The sequence below is a fragment of the Chiloscyllium plagiosum genome, unplaced genomic scaffold, assembly GCF_037043375.1.
Source record: "Chiloscyllium plagiosum isolate Xiang-an unplaced genomic scaffold, Cpla_swu_hap1 HiC_scaffold_47, whole genome shotgun sequence".
Lineage (NCBI taxonomy): Eukaryota > Metazoa > Chordata > Chondrichthyes > Orectolobiformes > Hemiscylliidae > Chiloscyllium > Chiloscyllium plagiosum.
Window position 1 is genome coordinate 13,344,792 of NW_028270185.1, and position 25,590 is coordinate 13,370,381.

Sequence of the window (25,590 nt, forward strand, 5' to 3'; positions counted from 1 at the left end):
TATTGTAAGTGTAAGTGGCTGGATAGAATTATAGAGATCATAGAATCATAGACTCCCTACAGAGTGGAAACAGGCCCTTTGGCCCAACAAGTCCACACCGACCCTCCGAAGAGTAACCCTCTCGGACCCATTCCCCAACCCTATTACTCTACATTTACCTCTGACTAATGTATCACACCTACACATCCCTGAACACTATGAAACAATTTAGATGGGCCAATCCACCCCAACCTGCACATCTTTGGACTGTGGGAGGAAACATAGTGTTGTTTTTGTAGTAAAAGCTATTGTAACTTGCTTCAGTAATAACGATGGGACAGTTTTACATTAATACCGGCTCGTGCTCAGAGTGACTCTATTGGCATTGTGGGACACCCTGGGCAAATTCAATCGAAATATTCCGCTTGGTGTTGTTGAACTTGCACGAGACAATATTTGACGTCTCTGGGAGGTTTTTGATAAGAAGTGATCGTCATGTCCTCCGAAGTCAAACCCACTTGCCTGGGTATCCTCAGAATTCAGCCTGAGCCATAATTAAGAGGGCACCTACCCCACATGACAGCCAGGGTTCAAGTGAGTAACTGAGGATGCAGACAGCCGCCCAGAAATCAGCCAATCAGCCAGGTCTTCTGCAGCCAGAGCGAGCAAAGTACCAACTGGAAAAGGGTAGTGGGATACAGAGGGACTCTAAGGAAGTCGGCTTAGATGGGGACAGGCATTTACCTCTTGTGTAAAAACCCTAGAGATATGTTGGACTCATGGCAAGAACTAAGGGAGTTTTTATTTTAACCCTCTGTCGTCCCTGTCCCAGAAGTGTTTGACGGGGGTCTGTCTGAGGGGAGCCTTAATTTATTTATTTTCTATTCCAATAAGTAGAATAAATTTTGCCTTGAATTTTAAACTCTTGTTAACCCTGTCCTGGGAGTGTTCAATGGGGATGGAGCTGAGGAGATTTAGTTTTTAGTTTACTTTAAGATTGAATGAGCTGAGGAAAGTTTATTCTGGACTTCCATTCCTTGTCCCTACCCCAAGAGTGTTTGGCAGGGACAGAGTCACCGGAAAATCATTCTTTATTTTCAGAGCTAAAGGAACTTTATTTTGAGTTCTAGAGATTTGAGGGAACTTTTAGTCCCAAAGAGTCATGGAGTCATAGCAGAGAAACAGACCCTTCGGTCTAACTAGTCCATGCTAGATGTAATCCCAAACCAGTCCCACTTGCCTGCTCCAGGCCCATATCCCTCCAAACCTTTCCTATTCATGTACTTATCCAAATGTCTTTTAAACATTGTAACTCTACCCACATCCACCACTTCCTCAGCAAGTACACTCCACACTCCACACATGAACCACCCTCTGTTTAAAAAACATTACCCCTCATGTCTTTTTTAAATCTCTCTCCTCTCACCTTAAAAATGTGCCACCTGGTCTTGAAATCCCCCACCTTAGAGAAAAGACAACTACCATTAACTCTATCTACACTGCTCATTATTTTATAAACTTCTATCAGGTCACCTCTCAACCTCCTACACTCCAGTGAAAAAAGTCCCAGCTATCCTTTATTTATAACTCAAACCTTCCATAAAAGGCAACATTTTGGTAAACTTCTTTTGATCCTTCCTATAACAGGGCGACCAGAACCGGACACAGTATTCCAAAAGAGGCCTCACCAATATCCTGAACAACCTCACCATGACGCCCCAACTCTTATACTCAAAGGACTGAGAAATGAAGGCAAGCATGCCAAATGCTTTTTTAACTGCCTTTCTATAAGTGATGCAAACTTCAAAGAATAATGTACCTGAACCCCTTGGTCCCTCTGTTCTACAACATTACCCAAGGAAGCTTTACTTCTCTGTTTAAAAGGAGTCGAGACATTGGTAGCTGTTGACACCCCTACATACTCTATTACCCCGATCAAAATGACAGCTAGGTGTTTTAAAGAACAAGGAACCAGAGATTGGGTCAGGGAATCAGGGATAGATGTAACATACATGTGTGGGAAAACCTACAGTCAGGGCATGAGAAGGGGTTAAAGACCTATCTCGGGGTAATGTTAGGAGGGGTCACCATGCTCTAGTTATACATGTCTAAGACTTGGAGAGGCTCCAACAGGAGTTTTGTTGAAGCCTTACCCCAACTACAGCCACTTCCCATACCTAATAACATGTTGGAGAAATACAGTAAAGGACCCAGCAATAACATGTTTGCGAGCGAAAAGGATGGGTATCTCCTCACCTGACGTAGGAGGACACTTTCAGGCAATACCTTTTCAAACCGTGGCCCAAATGGATAGAATTCTGTAGTAGTCTAGCCTGGCCCTGTGCTACAGATCCAATGGCTCAAAACATATTGCAAGATACACATAACAAATTGGGAAAGAAGGCCATTAAAATAACCACAGCAATAGCAATAGTATGCAGCCTAGAAGTTTCCCGTAGTCCACCAGCTGAGATTAGATTGCAGCGGGATCAATTAGAAATCACTCCTGATGAACTGGAAAAGGTAAAACTTGTAGTTAAAGAGCAGCACACCAGAATACAGGAAAACCTGATCCATAGTTCCAGTCACAATGGGAAAGGGCCTAATAGTGAGAGAAGGGCCATTAGGAACCAAGAGGCTGCCTTAGCATACATTGACCAGCTGGAACAACAGTGTAGGGATCTCCAGGAAGCTATACAGGTTCTCTAAGCCAGCAATGCAAAGCAATACACATCAGGGCCTAGTGGGAATCATTCAAAGTGCCAGATGCAATCTTTAGTGAACCAAGTCTCCACCCAGAATGGGATAATGTGTGCCTTCAGGGTGCTCCCTCCCAATGGAGATAACGTGAGGCCCCACACTGATATATCCACACCTGCCCACAGATGAAGTCCCCTGTCATCCTTCTCCCAGGTGATAGCACCTTTAGCCCACACACCCCCGACCCACAGCTGAAACCAGAGCCTGTGAATCCCTGTGGTCACCCAGTGTCAAACAGTTGATGGTCACATTACACACACAACACACATTCCAACCATCCAGCCAACGGACATCGCCAACAAGGCCACTCTCTTTGATTCCACCTCGGACCCACGTACATGTTCTGACAAGGTCTATCGTCTATCCATCCTATGTGACCTAGACTCCAGTGAGCAAACCAAATGTGAACCATGTGCCTTAGTCATTCAGCCCTCCTCGCCTTGACGAGATGAAGATGGTAGGATAGGCAGACCCTACCGAGGTGTTACATAACTGCTGACAACAACAAGGGAAACAGCTTGGCCCAGAGATTCTGGGTCCCATTTGTTCAGGTTTTCAGGGACATGACGCGCAACTCTCTCACTAATAAACAACAGAAGAACTGGGTCCAAATCCTTGACTACCGTGCCTCAGAATGCATAGTGGGATTCAACACCTCTGAATCCCCCCCCCCTTTAATGAGGCTTGGGTCTTCCGCAAATTAATCGTTGTGTGGGAAAGGCAGTTAAAGGCACAGGAGTCGTCCGGACGGTCCGGACTTCTTATAGCCTCCCTCCAACTTGGAGCAATGAAGGAAGGGGCAGGAACACAGCAAGGATTTCCAAACAGACTGTCCCCCTCCATGTAAGGAGAGATGATAGCCTAATGGTTTTATCACTGGACGATTAAGCCAGAGACCCAGAGAATGTTCTGGGCACCCGAGCTCGAATCCTGCCATGGCAGATGGTAGAATTTGAAATTAGTAAAAGAGAAATCTAAAATTAAGAGTCTAATGATGACCATGAATCCATTGTTGATGGTTGGAAAAACCCAACTGATTCACTAATGTCCTTTAGGGAAGAAAACTGCCATCCTTACCTAGTCTGGCCTACATGTGACTCCAGACCCACAGCAATGTGGTTGACTCTCGGACAATAAGGATGGCAATAAATGTTGGATCGAGAGTGTGGTGCTGGAAAAGCACAGAAGGTGCTCCAGCATCAGGAATATGAAGGGCTTATGCCCGAAACATCAACTCTCCTGCTCCTCAGATGCTGCCTGACCTGCTGTGCTTTTCCAGCACCGCGCTCCCGACACTGATCTCCAGTATCTGCAGTCTTCGCTTTCTCCTGGCAATAAATGCTGTCTAGCCAGTATTGCCCTCATCTCATGAACGAATAAAGAAAACAAAACTCCCCTGCCCCTAGAAGAAAGAAACTTCCACAAATAAACTCCAAGCTGAATACATCCCATAACCAGCCATTTTGTTCAAGAGTGACGGGCATCAAAGATTCCAACCTGGCAGTGAGAGGTCTGGAAAAAGGGGTCAACACCCAGAGTACTGTCCTGGCAGCAACAGCTGGAGTGAAACTGGGACTGTGGTTTACACATTGAGGATGACAGGGGCAACTCTGTAATGGAAATAGCTTTGAAAGTCCCCAGCCACTTGTGTGCACAAGCTGATACGTGGGATCCAATCAGGAACAACTCCAGTCGCCTGCTAAACATCCATTTACAGAGCAAGTGATAACTCACCCCCTCCACACCACATCCTGTCTGGGGGGGCACATTTATTCCATTGCCCCTTTTGTTAAGGGGGCGGGGCCAGGATTGGGTGACAATTGGACAACTTGACAATTCTAAAATATTCTGGATTAGTGGTGCTGGAAGAGCACAGCAGTTCAGGCAGCATCCGAGGATGTCAGACATTAGAGAAAGATAATTTCAGAAATTACTGCTGTTCTGCTTTTAGGAAGAGCACTGGAGTGGCTAATCGAAGACAGCAACCCAACCCTTACAGAGGGTTGTGTGTTATTTATTGTGTGTTATTATAATGATTATCCAAAAATGTAGCGCAGGCACAAGGGAGCACTATGTACTCAGGATCCCTGTGATATGACCCATCAGATGCCGTGGCGTGTGTAAATGGGATTGTCTGGGACCACTCTGTGAAGTCGGTGATATTTGGATGTAACTATTAGCTCATGGTGTACAGGAAACCCAATGGGAGTTCCACATTGTCTTACAGGAGTGTGGGGGTCACAGACGATTGATTGGTTTCTCTGAGAACGGGTGCATGGTAGCTGGCTGCCCAACGCACAGCCTGGACAAGGGGTAAGAGTTTGGATGGAGATGCCCCACTAGGGAGACTTCCTAGAGTATGAAATTAAAAATAGGCTAAGACCAGGAGTGAAGGTTCCTCTCCCAGCTTGTCCCACACACTCACACACCAATGGACTAGTAATTGTGGTAAAATCCTGTTTGATAACAACCAGTCATAATAGGTGTATCAAGGATACAGTGACTGGAGTGGTGCCCTTCCCCATTAAAATTATTCTATTCCTATCTGACTCACAGAATAATGGAACAAGGGACATGGAACGATGAGGGAAAACCCAGCCCGGCAGCTGAAAGAGAATGGAGCTCTTTAATGATCGATCCATAGCATATGGGCAGGAGTGTCAAGAGTCAATACAATTCCCATATCCGCGGAATCGTTTTCAGTGGCTTCAGCCACCTACGGTTTTCCATGGGCTGAACATATAAAAGGGAACGCTCCAGAACCAGGGACCAAGGGCTGCCGGGAAGGTACGTTTCCCATTGAAATGCATGGGTTCGCTCCTATCTGCGGTTTTGGGTTTCCATGGTAGGTCGTGGATCATATCCCCTGCGGATACAGGGATGGGGGTACTCCTGATTTGGCTAATTTGGACAATAAACTCAGGATCTTGATCTAATAAGTCAAACGAGCTTTCGAAGGACTGAATATAAACAATAGGAGACCACAGGACAACTGATGGAGAATCAGGTTAACCACAATTTAGTGACCATACTGGAGGGCTATGCCAAGATGATTAACCAGACAATCCATGACAAAATCAGGCCAGACGGTGAGCAGCAAAACTGCACCCTGTGCAGAACCCACAGTAATGGGATGATTGAACAGCTAAGGGAGGACGTCAGGCAGGCCGGCCAAGGGAAAGCCAGATTAGTCACAAACAGCTCGAACCTTTGTTCCTGGAGATGATCCACATGAACATTCCTTGCTGTCAGTTGGCGCAGCTCACCAAGGTGTGGCATAATGACAGCAAGGACACTCTCGTGAGGGAGTCCAATTATTCCGAGTGACAAAGTTGGTTTGAGGATCTTTGATGTTGAAGACATTGAAGTTATGAAAGAAGGATCTTTGGATGGGTTACCATGAAACTCTCCCATGTGCTGTGGAGAGACAGAGGACACTGTTAGACACCACTCTAAACAAATGTGAACAAACAGGCCATACCATCATACGTCCATAACCTGTCATCCATGAATTGGGCTCCTCACATATCTAGTTGCAATTCTAATTGCACTCATCTTCATATAACTCAGGATATTCAACAGATGGGCACGCTGACTACGAACAATGCTGTACGTGCACACGGGCCTGCAAGATGGTTGGAACACCCATTGTTATCACCACTCTCACATTTATTTGTTCTGATTACTGAATAATGACTGTGTACCACAATCCTGTATGGATTATTGCGATGGGAGTTTTCCTTTCTCGTACATATAATGATATGATAGGCTTGAGCAACATACTCAGTGGTTTTCACTTGACAACAACTATAAGCAACTTTCACAATTAGGTTTGAAATTCACTTGTTGGAAAGTGTGGTGCTGGAAAAGCACAACAGGTCTGGCAGTATGTTAGAAGCAGGAGAGTCGATGTTTCGGGCATAAACCCTTCATCACTTGCATAAGCTTCTTTCTGTTCAAAAGACTGGGGTGGGGGAGCAGAATGTAGCAGCTGCTAAAACACAGGTAGACAGGTACAATTATAACATGTACAAGATGTTTGGACAGGTACATGATTAGAAAATGTTTAGAGGGTTATGGACAATTGGGACTTATTTAGTTTGGGAAACCTGATGGGCATGAACGAGTTGGACTGAAAGGTCTGTTTCCGTGCTGTATGACTCTATGACTCATAAGTAAGATTAGGTTCCCTCCAGTGTGGTAACAGGCCCTTCAACCCAACAAGTCCACACCGACCCTCCAAAGAGTAACCCACCTAGACCCATTTCCCTCTGACTAATGCACCTAACACTATGGGCAATTTAGCACGGCCAGTTCACCTGGCCTGCACATCTTTAGACTGTGGGAGGAAACTGGAGCACCCGGAGGAAACCCACACAGACACAGGGAGAATGTGCAAACTCCACACATAGTCACCCAAAGCTGGAATTGAACCAAGGACCCTGGCCCTGTAAGGCAGCAGTGCTAACCACTGAACCAGCTTGCTACTCCCTTCCCTTGAGCAAGGTTGAACTCATCTGGTGCTCACCCAGAGTCTACTCAGTAAGGTTTGCACCCACCCCTCCCCACCAGGTGAGGTGCCAGCTCACCTATGACAGAGGTGCTCTGCCCACCTCAAGATGCCACTCATTCACTTGATTGTCTGAACCACATTTGCCCAGTGGTGCTCGCCAGTCAAACAAGCCAGAAGCTCCAATTGGAGGGTTTGAGGGTGAGGCAATCTGCAGTCTGGGTGATCTCTGTTTTAAAAGAGAAAGTTAAAGAATCATCATTTCTTGTTGCAGATCTCCCACAATGTTATCTTTCAACTCCACCCTGATTAGGCAACTTGATTGGGCAGTCACCCATCGGACCAACCCTGCAAGTTTCTTGCATTGCAGCAGAAGTGTTTTGTTGATGTTAAAGGATTTTAGGGTTACCTGAGGTCGTGTGAAGCATTTCAGAAGTGCAAATTATTTCCATTTCCACGCCTGTGTGGCTATTCATTACAGTACAGTGGGTACTGTCAGAGCACAGTTAGAAACATTGGGCACATTTAACATAAAACCCTCCTAACATTTAAGAAATATTTAGGCGTGCACTTGTGATGCCAAGGTATACAAGGCTAGGAGCCAAGTGCTGGAAGATGGGATTAAAATAGTTAGGTGGTTGTTTTTGACTGGCACAGACTCAATGGGCTGAAGAGCCTTTTTCTATGCTGCAGACCTTCATGAAAACAAACAATTTGATTTTCAACCTACATCGCTGAGGGCTATTCATTGTCAGAACGTTTCCTTGTATTCCTCAGAACCTGCCTGTGTTGCCATTAGGCATTTTAAACAATGCATTATCCCCCAGGTTGCTCTGCACCCTCGCTGCCCAATGATTCAGGAGTCCAGGGTGTGGGGTAGTCACAGAGTCATATAGCACAGAAACAGACCCTTCGGTCCAACTCATCCCCGCTGACCAGATATCCTGAATTAAACAAGTCCCATTAGCCAGCATTTGGCCCATATCCCTCCAACCCTTCTTATTCATTTACCAATCCAGATGTCTTTTAAATGTTGTAATTGTCCCTGCCTCCATAAATCCTCTGGCAGCTCGTTCCATACATGCACCACCCTCTGCATGAAAATATTGCCCCTCAGGTCCCTTTTAAATCTTTCCTCTCTCACCTTAAACCTACACCATCTAGTTTGGGACTCCCCTGCCCTGGAAAAAAGAACTTGTCCATTTACCCTGTCCATGTCCTTTGTGACTATATAAACCTATATAAGGTCACCCCATTCCCACTAGGCCTTGAGAAGGTGGTGGTGAGCTGCCTTCTTGAACCGCTGCTGTCCACTTGCTGTAAGTAGACCCACAATGCCTTTAGGGAAGCAGTTGGCCCAGCGACAGTGAAGTGATATATTTCGGAGTCACAATGGTGAGTGGCTTAGATGGGAACTTGCAGCGGGTGGTGTTCCCGGGTATCTGCTGCCCTTGTCCTGCCAGATGAAAGTGGTCATGGGTTCGGATGGTGCTGTCTAAGGAGCTTTGATGGATCTCTGCAGAGCACCTTGTAAATGGTACACACTGCTGCAACTGAACGTTCGTGGTGGTAAGAGTGAAGGTTTGTGGATGGGGTGCCAATCAAGTGGACTGTTTTGTTATAGAGGTCTATAAAACAGCAAAAGGTCCTTTGCCCTATTGATGCTTGTCAAAAACATCACCTGGCTATTCTGTATTGTATCAAGCTCCTTGATTGTTGTTGGAACTGCACTCTAAGAGAAGTATAGAATGTGCAAGAAATATTATTTAAATATTAATTCAGAAAGATCACAGAAGGATCCAGGTGTCCTAATACATGGGAAAGTTAGAATGCAGATACAGCAAGTGATTAGGAAGGTAAATGGGATGTTTAAATTTTTTGCAAGGGTCATAGAATATTAAAATATTAAATAGGATATTGGTGCGAGCACAATTGGAGTTGTGTTCAGTTTTGATCTCCTTACTCAAAATTACAGCTGAGAGAAGATGCATTCAACTGGTGCCTAGAACAAGGAGGATATTTTCTGAGAAAAGGTTGGACCTGGGTTCTTTGGAGTTTTGAAGAATAGGAGGTGATCTCCTTGAAACATATATGAACCTGAGGGTAGATGCTGAGACGATGTTTGCCTTTGCAGAATATACCAAAGGTAAAGTGGCCATAGTCCCAGAGAATCAAAGGGTTATTCTTTCAGTGGAGAAAGAGAGAGATGACTGGTGGTGAGTTTACCCTGAGATTCAGCACTCTTCAGGTGAGGGACAAAGTTGAGAAGACATAGTGACCTCAACCTTTACAGAAATTGAACCCATAATTTTGGCATCACTCTGACTTGTGTAACAAAGCTGCTTCTTTAACAAGGTTATTCTGTTTTGTTTTGAGAGGGGTCATAAAGGCAGAGGTTCCAACATGTCTGGAATTATCTACTTGAAAATACTTTTTTTAGAAACAGTTGTACAATGAAAGGGAGTGGCCAGTTTTCCAAGTTCAGGGTTTTTTCTAGTTTTGGGTTAGCTGGGGACCCAAAGAAATAGCTCCATGTTAATCCCCTCTCTCTGCAATCTCTCTCCTGTAAGAACCTGTATTTGAATTTACCTTTTTGCCAAAGGGGTGTTATAGGATGTTGCAGGAAAATCAGAACAGCTCTTTGTTATGTTACGTTTTTGTGTTAGTTGTGTTTTCAAATACTTGTGTTATTCTAAATTTGATTTTCTTTTGTTCATGTATAAATAAATTCTGTTTTATTTAAAACCAAGTGATTTGACCAGCTGTGTTGCTCCTGAAATATTCACCTTACATCTGCTTAAAATACCTAGAAAAGTTAGGTTCTGAGCTACCTTCTTGAAATGTTTTGAGTGGATTTAGCCTGGTCCATAACAATTGTAAACCACCCTTCCAAACTAACTGACCCCCATAAGAGACATTACAACCTGAATCATGGTTTAAGAATAAGGTGTCTCTCATGTAAGAAGGAGTTGAGGAGGTGTTTATTCTTTCAGAGGGTCATTAGTCTAGGGAACAGTCTAGAGGTTGGGGTCATTGAATATCTTTAAAGCTGGGTTAGAAAGAATCCTGATCAACCAGAGGATACTGAGGGAAAGATGGAAAGTGGAGCTGAGGCCACAATCAGATCATAGAGCCTTAGAGTCTTACACCATGGAAACAGACCATTCAGTCCAACCAGTCTATGGTGAACATAATCCCAAACTAAACTAGTCCCACCTGCCTGTGCTTGGCCCATATCCCTCCAAACGTTTCTTATTCACGTACTTCTACAAATGACTTTTAAATGTTGTAACTGTACCCGCATCTCACCACTTCCTCTAGAAGTTCACTGCACATATGAACCACTCTCTGTGTAAAAAACAATGCCTCTTGGCTCCCTTTTACATCTTTCTCCTCTCACCTTAAAAATATGTCCCTTAATCTTGAAATCCCCCACCTTAGGGAAAGACACCTGCCTTATCTATACCCAGGCTCTTTTGGGGAACTGGCGCAGATACGATGGGCTGAATGGCCTCCTTCTATGCTATAACAATTCTGTGATTCTCTGCCCTCCTGCTTGTCACTCTTCCTGTAGTTACTTACAAGACCATGTGATATGACTCAGCAGTCAATGCATTCCAAGCACCAGATTAGCACAACATGCTCATATAACATATGCCCCGGATCTCGAAAAAGCAGTTACATGAAAACAGATTTATCTACAGTCAATATTTAGGAAAACACAGAGTTAATCTGTGCAGAAATAGTGTGTGAATATTGGTCCGAATATCCAAGAGAACCACCCAGCTCTTGTTTGGATAACACTGTGGGATCTTCTACATTTATCTGAGCAGGCAGACGGACACGTGGTTTAGCAACTCATTCAAAACACAGCACCTCCAACAATGCAGCAGTTCCTCAGTACTGCATGAGAATGTCAGCTTTACTTTGGAGGCAGGTCTACAGAATCGTCAGTGGAAGATTGATGCCTTTAATAATACTTGTCCTTCCTTGGTTCTTTCTGCTGAGACCCCACACGCCCTCAGTGTGTAGTTTGGAACAGACAAATTCTTGTGACTGTAAGGATTTAGCAAATGCATTAAGAGACAACCTCAGAACACACTGCAAGGCCTTATCTCCCATACAATTATACCTCCCTCGAAATAAAAGGAACTTGCATATCTGGAGAATTTCTCAAAACCTCACAATGTTTTTACAATTATGTACATTGAAGTGTAGTCGCTGTTGCAATGTAGGAAATGTGGTTATCAATTTACATACAGGAAGCTTCAATAAGGCACAATCTGCTAATGACCAGAACACATGTTTATGTGATGTTGATTGAGGGATAGATATTGGTCAGGTAAACTCACCATAGTTCCTGAGGGCTATTGTCTCATTAGAGAGAGAGAGAAAGACAGAGACAGAGAGAGGGAGAGAAAAACTGCTTGTGGTCAGTTTAATGTGAAGGTCACCACACCTCAGGGGAGGGGCAAGGTTGAGGAAGTGGGATCATCTCAGATAGAGTCATAGAGTCATAGAGATGTACAACACGGAAACAGACCCTTTGGTCCAACTCGTCCATGCCGACCAGATATCCCAACCCAATCTAGTTCCATCTGACAGCACTCAGCCCCTATCCCTCCAAACCCTTCCTATTCATATACCCATCCAGATGCCTTTTAAATGTTGAAATTGTACTAGCCTCCACCACTTCCTCTGGCAGCTCACATACCATCCTCTATGTGAAAAGGTTGCCCCTTATGTCTCATATATCTTTCCCCTCTCACCCTAAACCTATACCCTCTAGTTCTGGACTCCCCTACCCCAGGGAAAAGACTTTGTCTATTTATCCTATCCATGCCCCTCATAATTTTGTAAACCTCTATAAGGTCACCCCTCAGCCTCCGATGTTCCAGGGAAAATAGCCCCAGCCTGTTCAGCTTCTCCCTATAGCTCAAATCCTCCAACCCTGGCAACATTCTTATAAATCTTTTCTGAACCCTTTCAAGTTTCACAACATCTTTCCGATAGGAAGGAGACCAGAATTGCACATCAATATTCCAACAGTGATCTAACCAATGTCCTGTACAGCCGCAACATGACCTCCCAACTCCTGTACTCAATACTCTGACCAATAAAGGAAAGCATACCAAACGCCTTCTTCACTATCCTACTTGCGACTCCACTTTCGAGGGGCTATGAACCTGCACTCCAAGGTCTCTTTGTTCAGCAACACTCCCTAGGACCTTACTATTAAGTGTATAAGTCCTGCTAAGATTTGCTTTCCCAAAATGCAGTACCTCATTTATCTGAATTAAACTTCATCTGCCACTTCTCAGCCCACTGGCCCATCTGATCAACAACCTGTTATAATCTGAAGTAACCTCTTCGCTGTCCACTACACCTCCAATTTTGGTGTCATCTGCAAACTTACTAACTATACCTCTTATGCTCACATCCAAATCATTTATATAAATGACAAAAAGTAGTGGACCCAGCACCGATCATTGTGGTAGTCCACTGGTCACAGGCCTCCAGTCTGAAAAACAGCCCTCCACCACCACCCTCTGTCTTCTACCTTTGAGCCAGTTCTGTATCCAAATGGCTAGTTCTCCCTGTATTCCGTGACGTCTAATGTTGCTAACCAGTCTCCCGTGGGGAACCTTGTCGAACGCCTTACTGGAGTCCATATAGATCACATCTACCACCTCTGCCCTTATCAATCCTCTTTGTTACTTCTTCAAAAAACTCAATCAAGTTTGTGAGACATGATTTCCCATGCACAAAGCCATGTTGGCTATCCCTAATCAATCCTTGCCTTTCCAAATACATGTACACCCTGTCCCTCAGGATTCCCTCCAACAACTTGCCCACAACTGATGTCAGGCTCACTTGTCTATAGTTCCCTGGCTTGTTCCTACCACCTTTCTTAAACAGTGGCACCACGTTTGCCAACCTCCAGTCTTCCGGCACCTCACCTGTGACTATCAATGATACAAATATCTCAGCAAGACGCCCAACAATCACTTCCCTAGCTTCCCACAGAGTTCCTGGTTACACATGATTAGGTCCTGGGGATTTATCCAGCACTTCCTCCTCTGTAATATGGACATTTTTCAAGATGTCTCCATCTATTTCCCTACATTCTATAGTTCAGAGATAAAAAGAGAAAATGCTGGGAAAGCTCAGCAGTTCAGGCAGCATCTGTGGAGAGATATCCTTTTCCACAGTAAATACTGATGCAAAATACTCGTTTAGTATCTTCCCCATTTTCTGCGGCTCCACACAAAAGCCGCCTTGCTGATCTTTGAGGGGCCCTATTCTCTCCCTAGTTACCCTTTTGTCTTTAATGTATTTGTAAAAACCCTTTGGATTCTCCTTAATTCTATTTGCCAAAGCTATCTCATGTCCCCTTTATCCCCTCTTGATTTCTCTCTTAAGTATACTCCTACTGCCTTTATACTCTTCTAAGGATTCACTTGATCTATCCTGTCTATACCTGACATATGCTTCCTTCTTTTTTTCACCAAACCCTCAATTTTGTTAGTCATCCAGCATCCCCTATACCTATCAGCCTTTCCTTTCAGCCTGACAGGAATATACTTTCTTTGTACTCTCGTTATCTCATTTCTGAAGGCTTCCCATTTTCCAGCCGTCCCTTTACCTGCGAACATCTGCCCCAATCAGCTTTTGAAAGTTCTTGCCTAATACCGTCAAAATTGGTATTTCTTCAATTTAGAACTTCAACTTTTAGATCTGGTCTATCCTTTTCCATCACTATTTTAAATCTAATAGAATTATGGTCGCTGGCTCCAAAGTGCTCCCTCAGTGACACCTCAGTCACCTGCCCTGCCTTATTTCCCAACAGTAAGTCAGGTTTTGCACCTTCTCTAGTAGGTACATCCGCATACTGAATCAGAAAATTTTTTTGTACACACCTAACAAATTCCTCTCCATCTAAACCCTTAACACTATGGCAGTCCCAGTCTATGTTTGGAAAGTTAAAATCCCCTACCATAATCACTCTATTATTCTTACAGATAGCTGAGATCTCCCTACAAATTTGTTTCTAAATTTCCCTCTGATGCTGGGTTCTGCTAATCTAACTGTCAATCTGAGTAAGTCACCACTCTGAGGCATTTAGCCTGCAAGAGTAAACCAACGGCTTCATGACTCCATGAACATAACAACCTTACAACCTGATTCAGGCAGGTAATGCGGGATATGCTGAGAGACACAGCGGCACAGTGGTTAGCACTGCTGCCTCACAGCGCTTGAGACCCGGGTTCAATTCCCACCTCAGGCGACTGACTGTGTGGAGTTTGCTCATTCTCCCCGTGTCTGCGTGGGTTTCCTCCGGGTGCTCTGGCTTTCTCCCACCGTCCAAAGATGTGCAGGTCAGGTGAATTGGCCATGCTAAATTGCCCATAGTGTTAGGTAAGGGGTAAATGTAGGGGTATGGGTGGGTTGCGCTTTGGCGGGTCAGTGTGGACTTGTTGGGCCGAAGGGCCTGTTTCCACACTGTAATGTAATCTAATCTAAAACACAGTGTAGGGGGAGCTTTATTCTGTATTTAACCCTGACCTGTACCTATTCTGGTAATGTTTGATGGGGAACAATATGGAGGGAATTTTACTCTGTATCTAACCCCATGCTGTCCCTGTCCTGGGAGTGTTTGATGGAGACAGTGTAGAGGAAGCTTTACTCTCTATCTAACCCTGTGCTATCCCTGTCCTGGGAGTGTTTGACAGGGATAATGTCGAGGAATTTTTACTCTGTGTGGGAAAAAGATCTGCCACCCTGCTCACCCACAGCATGACCACATAAAAAACACAGAAGCTGGCCTGCAAAACACAGAAATCAACCCTGCCAGCATATACAGAAACTACCCATAGTGCCCCAGTCTTGGCCAAACAGGCTAACATAGAAACCAGACATGGCCAATCTACCCCCAGACCAGAGAATACATTTCCTAAAACAGTTTTCACAATCAGCTCCCAGCCCAGGTTAGTACTGCAGTTCCAACACCCTAATAGCAGGCTCCTTTCCCACTGAAACTGATATCTCATAAACAAAGTGGCAGACTGAGAGACCCCGCAGGAGGAACACAATGGACACACATGAATGCCAGGAGAAGGGACGTTTGAACATATGGGAAATACAATGAAGACATTCTCACCCCCTCAGAGATGGCTGGAATCTCCTGGGTCAATTACAAATAAATTGCTGCTGCCGGACACTTGGTTAACGTCCATTCAGTTTATTCTTGTTTTAATCTCTTTACTATTTTTGCCATTTTACTGTAACTACTTTACAATTATTACCTTTATGCTGTACCCCTATAAAGCATGCCTGCACCTTCAGTTCTGGAAAGAGCATTCTGGCTAGCTGTGCAGAGAATCAGTTCTGTGTCAGCCTGGTCAATTTGTTTTCTGCAATATCGCTTTGTTTAATTAGACTGCTTGTCAATTTCACCGCGATCCTCGTCATGATTTGGAGATGCCGGTGTTGGACTGGGGTGTACAAAGTTAAAACTCACACGACACCAGGTTATAGTCCAACAGGTTTATTTGGAAGCACTAGCTTTCGGAGTGCCGCTCCTTCATCAGGTGGTTGTGGAGGACACAATTGTAAGATACAGAATTTATAGCAATTGCGTCTTACAACTGTGTACTCCACAACCACCTGATGAAGGAGCAGCGCTCCGAAAGGTAGTGCTTCTATTTAAACCTGTTGGACTATAACCTGGTGTTGTGTGAGTTTTAACTGTGATCCTCATTTGTGACCTCTGCTCAATTTCTCTGACACTCTGTATCTAACTCGTCTTGGGAGTGTTTGATGGGTACAGAAGTTTACTCTGTATCTAACCCCATGATTGTTCCTGTGCTGAGAGTGTTTGGTGGGGACAGTGTAGAGGAATCTTTACTCTGTATCTAACCCTGTATTGTCCCTATCCTGGCTGTGTTTGATGGGGTCATTAGAAGGAAGTTGTCCTTCCCTGCTCCAGTTTAAGAAGCGTTGTAGAGGATGTTCCACATTGGACTTGTCCAGTGTCACACAAAATAAAAGCTCACAGTGTAGGGGTGTGGTATTAGCATGGGTCTAAGAATTGGTTAGCTAACAGGGAACAGACAGTAGGTACAAATGGGTCATTTTCTGATTGGTAAGATTAACTAGTGGAGTGCCAGAGGGATCAGAACTGGGGCTTCAACTATTTACAATCAATATCAGTCACTTAGATGAAGGGACCAAAAAGCATAGATTAGATTAGATTCCCTACAGTGTGGAAACAGGCCCTTTGGCCCAACAAGTCCACACTGACCCTCTGAAGAGCAACCCGCCCAGACCCCTACACCTAACGCTACCGACAATTTAGCATGGCCAATTCACCCTAACCTGCACATTTTTGGACTGTGGGAGGAAACCAGAGCACCCAGAGGAAACCCACACAGACACGGGGAGAACGTGCAAACTCCACACAGACAGTCGCCTGAGTCGGGAATTGAACCCGGGTCTCTGGCGCTGTGAGGCAGCAGTGCTAACCCGTAGTTGCTTAATATACTGATGACACAAAGGTAGGTGGGAAACTGAGAATTGAAGAGGACAAAGGGAGCCTGCAAACCGATACAGATGGATTAAATGAGAGGATAAGTGTTGATTAATGGAGTACACTTTAAGATGTGTGAAACTGTCCCATTTGGTAGGGAGACAATGGCCTAATGTGATTACTACTGGATTATTAATCCAGAGACCCAGGTAATGTTCTGGAACGCAACTTCAAATCCCGCCATGGAATCCAATAAAAATCTTGAATTAAGAGTCTGCTGGTGACCATGAAATAGTTGCTGATGATCAGGAAACCCTGCTTGGTTCACTAATGTCCCATCGGAAAGAAAACTCCCGTTGTCATCTGGTCTGGAACTCCAGACCCACAGCCAATGTGATTGCCTTCTGGGCAATAAATGCTGGCCTAGCTAGTGATGTCTACATCTTGTGAACGAAAACGAAAAATAGAAAAGAACTGAATCATAGAACTCTAAGAGGAACCATGGAATAGGATTTGGTTAGTGTACAGGTCCAACAAGAGATCAGTCAAATATTATGTTATCATGAGGAATGGGTATCGGTGAGACCACATTTAGAGAGTATTAGTCTCCTTACTGAGATTAAAATCACATTAGCAGTTGTGCAGAAAAAATTCACACAACTGATTCTTTCATTGATGTAATTTCCTTAAGAGAAAATGTTGGACAGTATGGGTCTGTATCTATTGGGGTTTAGTAGAATGACAGGTTTTCCAATGAAACGTAAGATCTTGAGGGGACCTGACACGGTGTTGCCCTGGGTGGGGGCAGAAAACTGACCATACAAGTGCACGGACATCAGCTCACCACTGCCAGATAAGACCAGTACTCTCTCAATTCCAACCACACAGACAACGAAGACACAAAGTCAACTGGGACAATGTAATCATCCAAGCACAGGCTAAACAGAGACACGCCAAAGAATTCCTTGAAGCCTGAACTCAATCAATAAACACATTGAACTGGACCACGTATACAAACTACTCAGATACAGAACCGGAAGTACCAAACAACAGAGACACTTAAATAACAGGTGGGACAGACCACCAATATTGTATCGACAACGCACGGACAATGTCACCTAGTGAGGCGTTGCAATGTCTGCAGAAATCCACACTAGCTCGGTGGACTACAATGATTTAGAATATCAGGTTGGCATGGGCAAGTCAGATCGAAGGGTCTGCCTCCGTGCTGTGCAACTCTATGACTAAGAGGCTGATAATTTTTTTAGAATTAAAGGCATCAAGGGGTATGGGGAGAAAGTGGGAACATGGCATTGAGACAGAAGATCAGCTACGAAGAGCTGAATGTCCGATTCCTAACTTCTATGAAAAGGAAATCTTTTTTTTGTCACACGCCTGCGTGTGGTACAGGTGATGCTCATCCTCTCTGGTCAAAACCTGATTCCGTCAAATTGCAACTTTAAATGCAACTGCTTTCACAGCCACTGCCATCAGGATTAATCACCCCACTCAGTTATTCCTTCTGCTTGTGACTTTAAAATTAAAATTCAGCCTGACGGAACACAACATTGTTTCATGCTGACGATGTAAAGGTTTGTTCGCACACTTTTCCTCAAGGTGTGGTACAAGAGGCCTGCTTTTCTGATCTCACTATCATGTCTTAATGAAGCTGATTTTATCTCTGAATCAGTGTTATGCAATTCAAGACTGTCCGTCATGGAGATGCTGTCTTTTCAGACTTTATCTCAAAGGTCCCTGCTGCTCACCATATTCATTAATGCCTTGGAGTTTGAAATGCAAGTTTGTAGTAAACACAAAGTTAGGAGAGATGGGAAACTGCAAATGGAGACTCATATAGATGCTCCAATCACCAAGGGAATGAAAAATGATCAGGAATGTAGAGTTGGGGTTAAAATGAGATTAGCCATGATCTTATTGAAGGATAGTAGCAGACTCAAACGACTGAGTGGGCATTCTCTTCTTCCTTTATGGTATGTACAAATAGATACCATCTGTACTTTAGTCATGGTAAGGGATAAATAATCACAGGAACTCTGGGCAAAATATCTCTGCCCTTCTTCCAAGTAGTCCTAGATACAGCTGAAAGGACAGACAAGGTCCCCTTCCATGTAACATCTCATCCTGCCTTGATCTAAACATGAACTAAAGAGCTGAATTCCAGATGGAAGGTGTAAGTTATTGCCCTTGACATCAAGGTTGCATTGACATAGAGTGCAGCATCAAGGAATACTCGAAAAACTGAAATCAATGGAAAATCAACCTTTCCACTGGTTGGAGTCATACTGAGCGAAAAGTAAGATGACATGTAGTTAGAACCCCTACAGTGTGGAAGCAGGCCATTTGGCTCATCAAGTCCACACTGACCCTCCAAAGAGCATCCCACCCAGAGCCAACCTCCAACCTATACCCGTAACCCTGCATTTCCTATGGCTAATTCATCTATCCCTGGCCACTATGGGCAATTTAGCATGTCCAACCCACCTAACCTGCACATCTTTGGACTGCGGTAGGAAACCGGAGCACCCGGAAGGAACCCACATACACACAGGGAGAATGTGCAAACTCCACACAGACAGTTGCCCGAAGGTGGTTATTGAACCCCAGGTCCCTGGTGCTGTGGGGCAGCAGTGCTAAACAATGAGTCACCGTGCTGTTAAGGTGAATCATTATTGAAGCAATACATCACTTTCTCAGGGTCATGTCGTAGGTCTAATCATTTTCAGTTGCTTCATTAGTGACCTTACACCTAGTATTAGGGTAGAAGTGGGATGTTTGCTGATGCTTGCATGATGCTCAACACCATTCATGATTCCTCAGCTACTGAAGCAGCCTCTGCCATAGACCGACAAGACCTAGCCAAGACTCAGGCTTGTCCTGATGAGTGGTAAGTGACAGAGGGACCACGCAAGTGCCAGGCAATAGCCATCTCCTACAAGAGAGATTGTAACCACTTTGACGTTTAAATTAGATTAGATTAGATTACTTACAGTGTGGAAACAGGCCCTTCGGCCCAACAAGTCCACACCGACCCGCCGAAGCGCAACCCACCCATACCCCTACATTTACCCCTTTAACCTAACACTACGGGCAATTTAGCATGGCCAATTCACCTGACCCGCACATCTTTGGACTGTGGGAGGAAACCGGAGCACCCGGAGGAAACCCACGCAGACACGGGGAGAATGTGCAAACTCCACACAGTCAGTCGCCTGAGTCGGGAATTGAACCCGGGTCTCTGGCGCTGTGAGGCAGCAGTGCTAACCACTGTGCCACCGTGCCGCCCACAGTTTAAGTGGCGTTCCAACCTCACCATCAAAATCCTGTGGTTTACTATTAACCAAATATTGAAGAGGACTAGCCATATAATTATACAAGAGCAAGCAGGAAGCTGGGAATCCTGCGGTGAGCAACACATCTTCTGACTGCCCAAAACCCATTCAACGTCTACAAGGCACAGGAAGGCAATAGAATACTCTCCACTTGCCTGGATGAGTACAGCCCTAACAACACTTAATAAACTCAACATGAACCAGACCAAAGCAGCCTAACTGACTGGCACCCTATTAGCACCTAAAACATTTACCCTCTCCACCAGCATCACAATGGCAGCGATGTGTACTATCTACAAGATGTGCTGAAAAATAACGTACCAAGATTCCTTTGATAGCAACTTCCAAACCCATGACCCCTACCATCGAAAAGGACAAAGGCAGACGCCTGGGAACACCACCATCTGCAATTTGCTTCAAAGTCACTCGCCATTCTGACTTGGAAATATATTGCCACTCCTTTCAATATAACTGGGTTAAAGTCCTCCCTAACCACACCATTTGGACTACAGTGGTTCCACAAGACAGCTCACCACTCTTTTCTCAAGAGTAATTAGTGATGGGTAATAATTGCTGGTCTTCTTGATCAAATAAAAATAAAGCCGTTAAGCCACAGCTGAATCAGATCTGATGAGGAAATAATCACATGTAGTTCTGGCAGCCCAATGCTGCTCTGATCTGCCTACCCACATAAATTATTGCTATGTGTAGTAACCTAATAAAAACTATGATCTTTGCTGAATATGCAGTCAGGATACGTACCCCACTCCTTTACTGGAACTATGTACATCATCACAGTAACTGTCAAAGTCCATAGGGAAGTTAGAGATCCTAACAGTAACAGTTTTGATGGGTCAGACCCATGTGGACTTTGTTGCCTCAACTGAGGTGATTATTTTAATGTCACAGAGCAGTGCTAACTCATGGAGTTTGCACATCAGGAAATCTGCAGGAGAAAGTCTTGTGACTCTTATTTTCCCCCACCTTTGACACTCATAAATTACTGGCAACCACAGATCACAGAGAAATCCCTGCTGATGATTCTGATGTTCACAACACAGGAAATGGTTAAAATTTAACAAAGAACATGTGATGATACTAAAGGGTGGACTATGTAGAAGGTATGAGAAAGCATCAGTCAAGAATTCCAGTTTCTGTAGATCAGGGCAGCAGGATTGGTTTGGATTTATTACAAGGCAATGGGGAGAGAGTTGGGCAGTGGGATTGGCTTGGATTTATTACAGGGCTATGGGGAGTGAGCAGGGCAGTGGGATTGGCATCGATTTATTACAGGGCTATGGGGAGAGAGCAGGATGGGGATTGGCTTGGATTTAAAACAGGGTTTTGGAAAAGAGAGAAAGGCAGTGGGATTAGTTTGGATTTAATTCAGGGCTATGGGGATTGGTTTGGGATTAATAGAGGTATCTGGCAAGGGAATGGGCAATGAAATTAGTTTGCGATTGCAAAGCAGGGCCAAGGGGTTCTTCCAATAAATCTGAATTAATTACTTTCACATAGAATTTGTAATTTACATTCTTGTGTCTGTCCTGTGAGTGTGAGATGAAAAGCTTTGAGAGCCTGTCTCTTTTTGTAGCAATACTCAAGTTTCACACATCCAAGGTAAGAATAGTTATCCTTCAACCAACATGTAAAAGCAGATTATCCGGTCATTATTCAATTGCTGTTTGAAGGGGTTTGCTGTGTGCAAATGGTTGTTATGTTTCATATATTATAACAGGGACTTCACAGAAAGCACACAGTTACCTATCCAACACTTTGGGATATCCTGAGACCATGCTTACTACAGAAATGCTGAAATCTTCACACGTAACAGTGAAACCATCAGACAGAAGACCTGAGGGTTATTAATCTGAAACATCTACCACCTGAAACGTGTTCCCTCATTGACATTTTGTAGAAACATAGAGAATTTACAGCGCAGAAGATGGGTATTTGGCCCATTTGGTCCGGGCGAGCTGAAAAAGAGCAATTCAGCCTAATCCCACTTTTCAGATTTTATCTATAAGTTAGAGCACCTCAAATGTATTTTCAAAGTATTTGAAAATATCATGAAGGCTTTTGCCTCTACTGGTCTTTCGAGCAAAGAATTCCAAATACCATCACCTTGTGCAAGAAAATGTCTCCTACCATTCTACCATATTACACTTAAAGCTATGTCCCCAGTTATTGATCTCTATGCGAATGGAACTAGGTCTATATCCATTCTATTGCAGCTCCTGCAATATTACATACCCAAATTCATGCTCTCCAGTTCAATTCAGCTCACCACCACCTTCCAAGGGCAATTAGTGATGCACAATAAGTACCAAAGCTCACACCCCTTAATTAATTTTTAAAAAGTATCTCTAGTTACAAAGAAAACTTTCCTCCGTGCAAAAACTGGCCATTGCTGACAACATTCTTGTAAGTCTCCTCTGTCTCCACTCTGGTGCAGTCCCATTATCCTGTAATAGAACAAAGAATAAATAATAATACAGCACAGGTATAGGCCCTTCGGCCCTCCAAGCCTGTGCTGACACATTTTACCCTTCCATACTAAAACTGTCTTCACTTACAGGATCCATATCCCTCTATTCTCTTCCTATTCATGTAGTCATCCAGGTGCTTCTTGAATGCTTTTAGTGTGTCTGCTTCCACCATCTCCTCTGGCAGCACGTTCCAGGCACTCACTATCCTTTGTGTGAAAAATGTGCCTCACACCATCTCTTTTAAGCTCTCCCCCTTGCAGGTTGAACCTGTGCCCCCTAGTAATTGACCCCTCCACCCTGGGAAAAAGCCTCACACTTTCCACTCTATCCATGCTATTCACAATCTTATTAACTTCTGTCAGGTCTCCCCTCAACTTCCTGCGTTCCAGTGAAAACAAACCCAGTCTATCCAACCTTTCTTCATATCAAACCCGACCCCTCAGACAACATCCTGGTAAACCTTTTCTGTACTATCTCCAAAGTATCCATATCCTTCTGGTAGTGTGGGGTCCAGAACAATATGCTGTCTAACTTGTATTTTATACAGTTCCAGTACAATCCGCCAGCTCTTATACTCTGGGCCTTGGCCTGACGAGTGGAGCACTTCCAACATTCTCTTGTTGTTTTTCTCTCGATTTTCCAGTTGTTATGATTTAAACCAGCATCTGCTTCTCTCCTTGGCTGGAGAGCTCATTTCTATTCTTGGATATTGGATCATTCACTCGATGTAAATGGCAGGACTCCCACTGAGCATGTGTTGGCAGCGATACTGATCTGTGGACAATGCTCTGGCCTTCAAGCTGAGTCATGCATTATTTAGCTGAGAATTTTAGTCATACCATCCTGTCACTTAAAGCTGGTGGGAAATCTGATGTTCCAAAGAATTGTGGATTTTGATAACAAATGCTTAAACATTCTTGTTCCGAATTCCTCTCTGCGATGAGGTAATCAAAAGACTATTGGATAATTATTCAAGTAGAAACAATATGCAAGGCCATGGGGAAAGAGCTGGAGAATGGTACTCAATCATTTAGAGAGCCAGTGCGTACATATAAGGACAAATGACTGCTTACTGCACTATAACACTGCTGTGATCTCCTGCTTAGGTATTCGGGACTGCTTAAATTAGTGTTTGGTGAAGGGATTTCCTTGTCTGTTCTCCTCCCTCCCATTACAGACGCTCTAGCTGTTATTAATGCCTTCAGCCAGTCTCCTAACTTCACCAAGCCAGGGTGAAGTTGCACAGACTGATCAGGCTCAGTAACAAGCCCCATCCTAGTAGATCAACCCACAAAAGAGACCAATCAATAACCAGTGGAACAGTGGCTCCAGTGGGCACTACTGACAGGAGGGAGAGGGCTGGTGGTGGTCATGGAAGGAAAGAAAGCAGCTAAGATCCAATACTGGCACTTTCCCTGGTATCCTGTGTGGTGCAAATTCCTGGAGCTGCTGCATGCTCAGACATTGGCAACACACAGCATTGCACAGATATCAGATTGCAAAGTCATCAAAGGGTGGCTGCAGACTCAAAATGGGATATGAAAACAGCTGGGCAATCGGAGCTGTGTTAAAACCAGCCTAAAATATGCCACAAACAGCCCAGTAATTGGAACATGTCGCGAAAAAGGGCAAATCTGTGATTACACTGCAAACTCTGAGCCAATATTTACACAACAGGAGAGGATTCATCATCCAATTCATGCAATTAAGGATATGTTCTTCACTCTTACTGAGCAGGCACAAACTGGTTTTTAATTATCATAAAACTTGCCTCAAGGTAATTACCTCTTGATTGTGTATGCGGAAAACTGCTCCTGCTAATTCCCCGTGCTTATTTAAAAGAAATATTGCAAAAGAATTCATTTCCATCCACCCTTCCTGTTCCCACGGCTCTCTGAACAGCTTCCTATTTCCATTCATTGAGTCATAGAGATATACAGCACGGAAACAGACGCTTCGGTACAACCTGTCCATGCCGACCAGATATCCCAACCCAATCTAGTCCCACCTGCCAGCACCTGGCCCATATCCCTCCAAACCCTTCCTATTCATATATCCATCCAAATGCCTCTTAAATGTGCAATTGTACCAGCCTCCACCACATCCTCTGGCGGCTCATTCCATACCCTTACCACTTCTGTGTGAAAACATTGTCCCTTAGGTCTCTTTTATATCTTTCTCCTCTCACCCTAAACCGATGCTCTCTAGATCTGGACTCCCCGACCCCAGGGAAAAGCCTTTGCCTATTTACCCTATCCATGCCCCTCGTAATTTTGTAAACCTCTATAAGGTCATCCCTCAGCCTAAGACTCAGAACTTCTTTGGAGGTTGCACTTTTTATTCTTTCACAGGCTAGGCCAACATTTACCCTGCGTTCCTAGTTACCCTTGAGAAGGTGGTGGTGAGCTAAGCTGTTTTCTTGAATTAAGACAGTTTATTACGGACACCCACAGTGCTGTTAGTAAGGGATTCCAGGGTTTTGACCTACTGACAGTGAAGGAACTGTGATTTACTTCAATGTCAGGGTGGTAGGTATGAGGCTTGGAGGGAAACTTGCAGGTGTTCCCATGTATCTGCTGCCCTTATCCCTGTGTTAGAGGTCATGGGTTTGCAAGGTGCTATCTAAGGTTCTGGCCTGTATGTTTTCTGGCTCAGTCCACGAGAACATGGGACATTTTTCACGTATCGGCCTTTTGAGGAACATAGTCAGGATTCACTATCGCAGTGTCAAAAACATCAACTTCCTGGGAAGTTACCATTGACCAGACACTGAACTAGTGCAGTCATATAAATACTGTGGATACTAAAACAGGTCAGAAACTGAGAGCCTTGCAATGAATAACTCTTCTTGCTACACAAAACCTGCCCACTGTCTACAAGGCACAAGTTAAAATGCTCTCCACATGCTCGATGAGAGCAGCTCCAATAGCACTCAAAAGGCTTAACACCTTTCAGGATAAACTAGCCCACCTG

The 25,590-nt window shown here is 44.3% G+C and overlaps 1 protein-coding gene across 1 annotated transcript in view; it reads right to left on the reverse strand.

Moving 5' to 3' along the window:
• Positions 1-1,401: 1,401 nt before the first annotated feature.
• Positions 1,402-25,590, reverse strand: part of dmac2 (distal membrane arm assembly component 2) — a 47,218-nt gene continuing 23,029 nt past the window's right edge. The window contains exons 6-7 of the mRNA XM_087983863.1: positions 7,329-7,478; positions 1,402-6,156 (exon numbers count right to left, since the gene is read on the reverse strand). Coding sequence (XP_087839989.1) covers positions 7,370-7,478 — 109 coding nt within the window. The 3' untranslated portion in view covers positions 1,402-6,156; positions 7,329-7,369. The remainder of the gene's footprint in view (positions 6,157-7,328; positions 7,479-25,590) is intronic.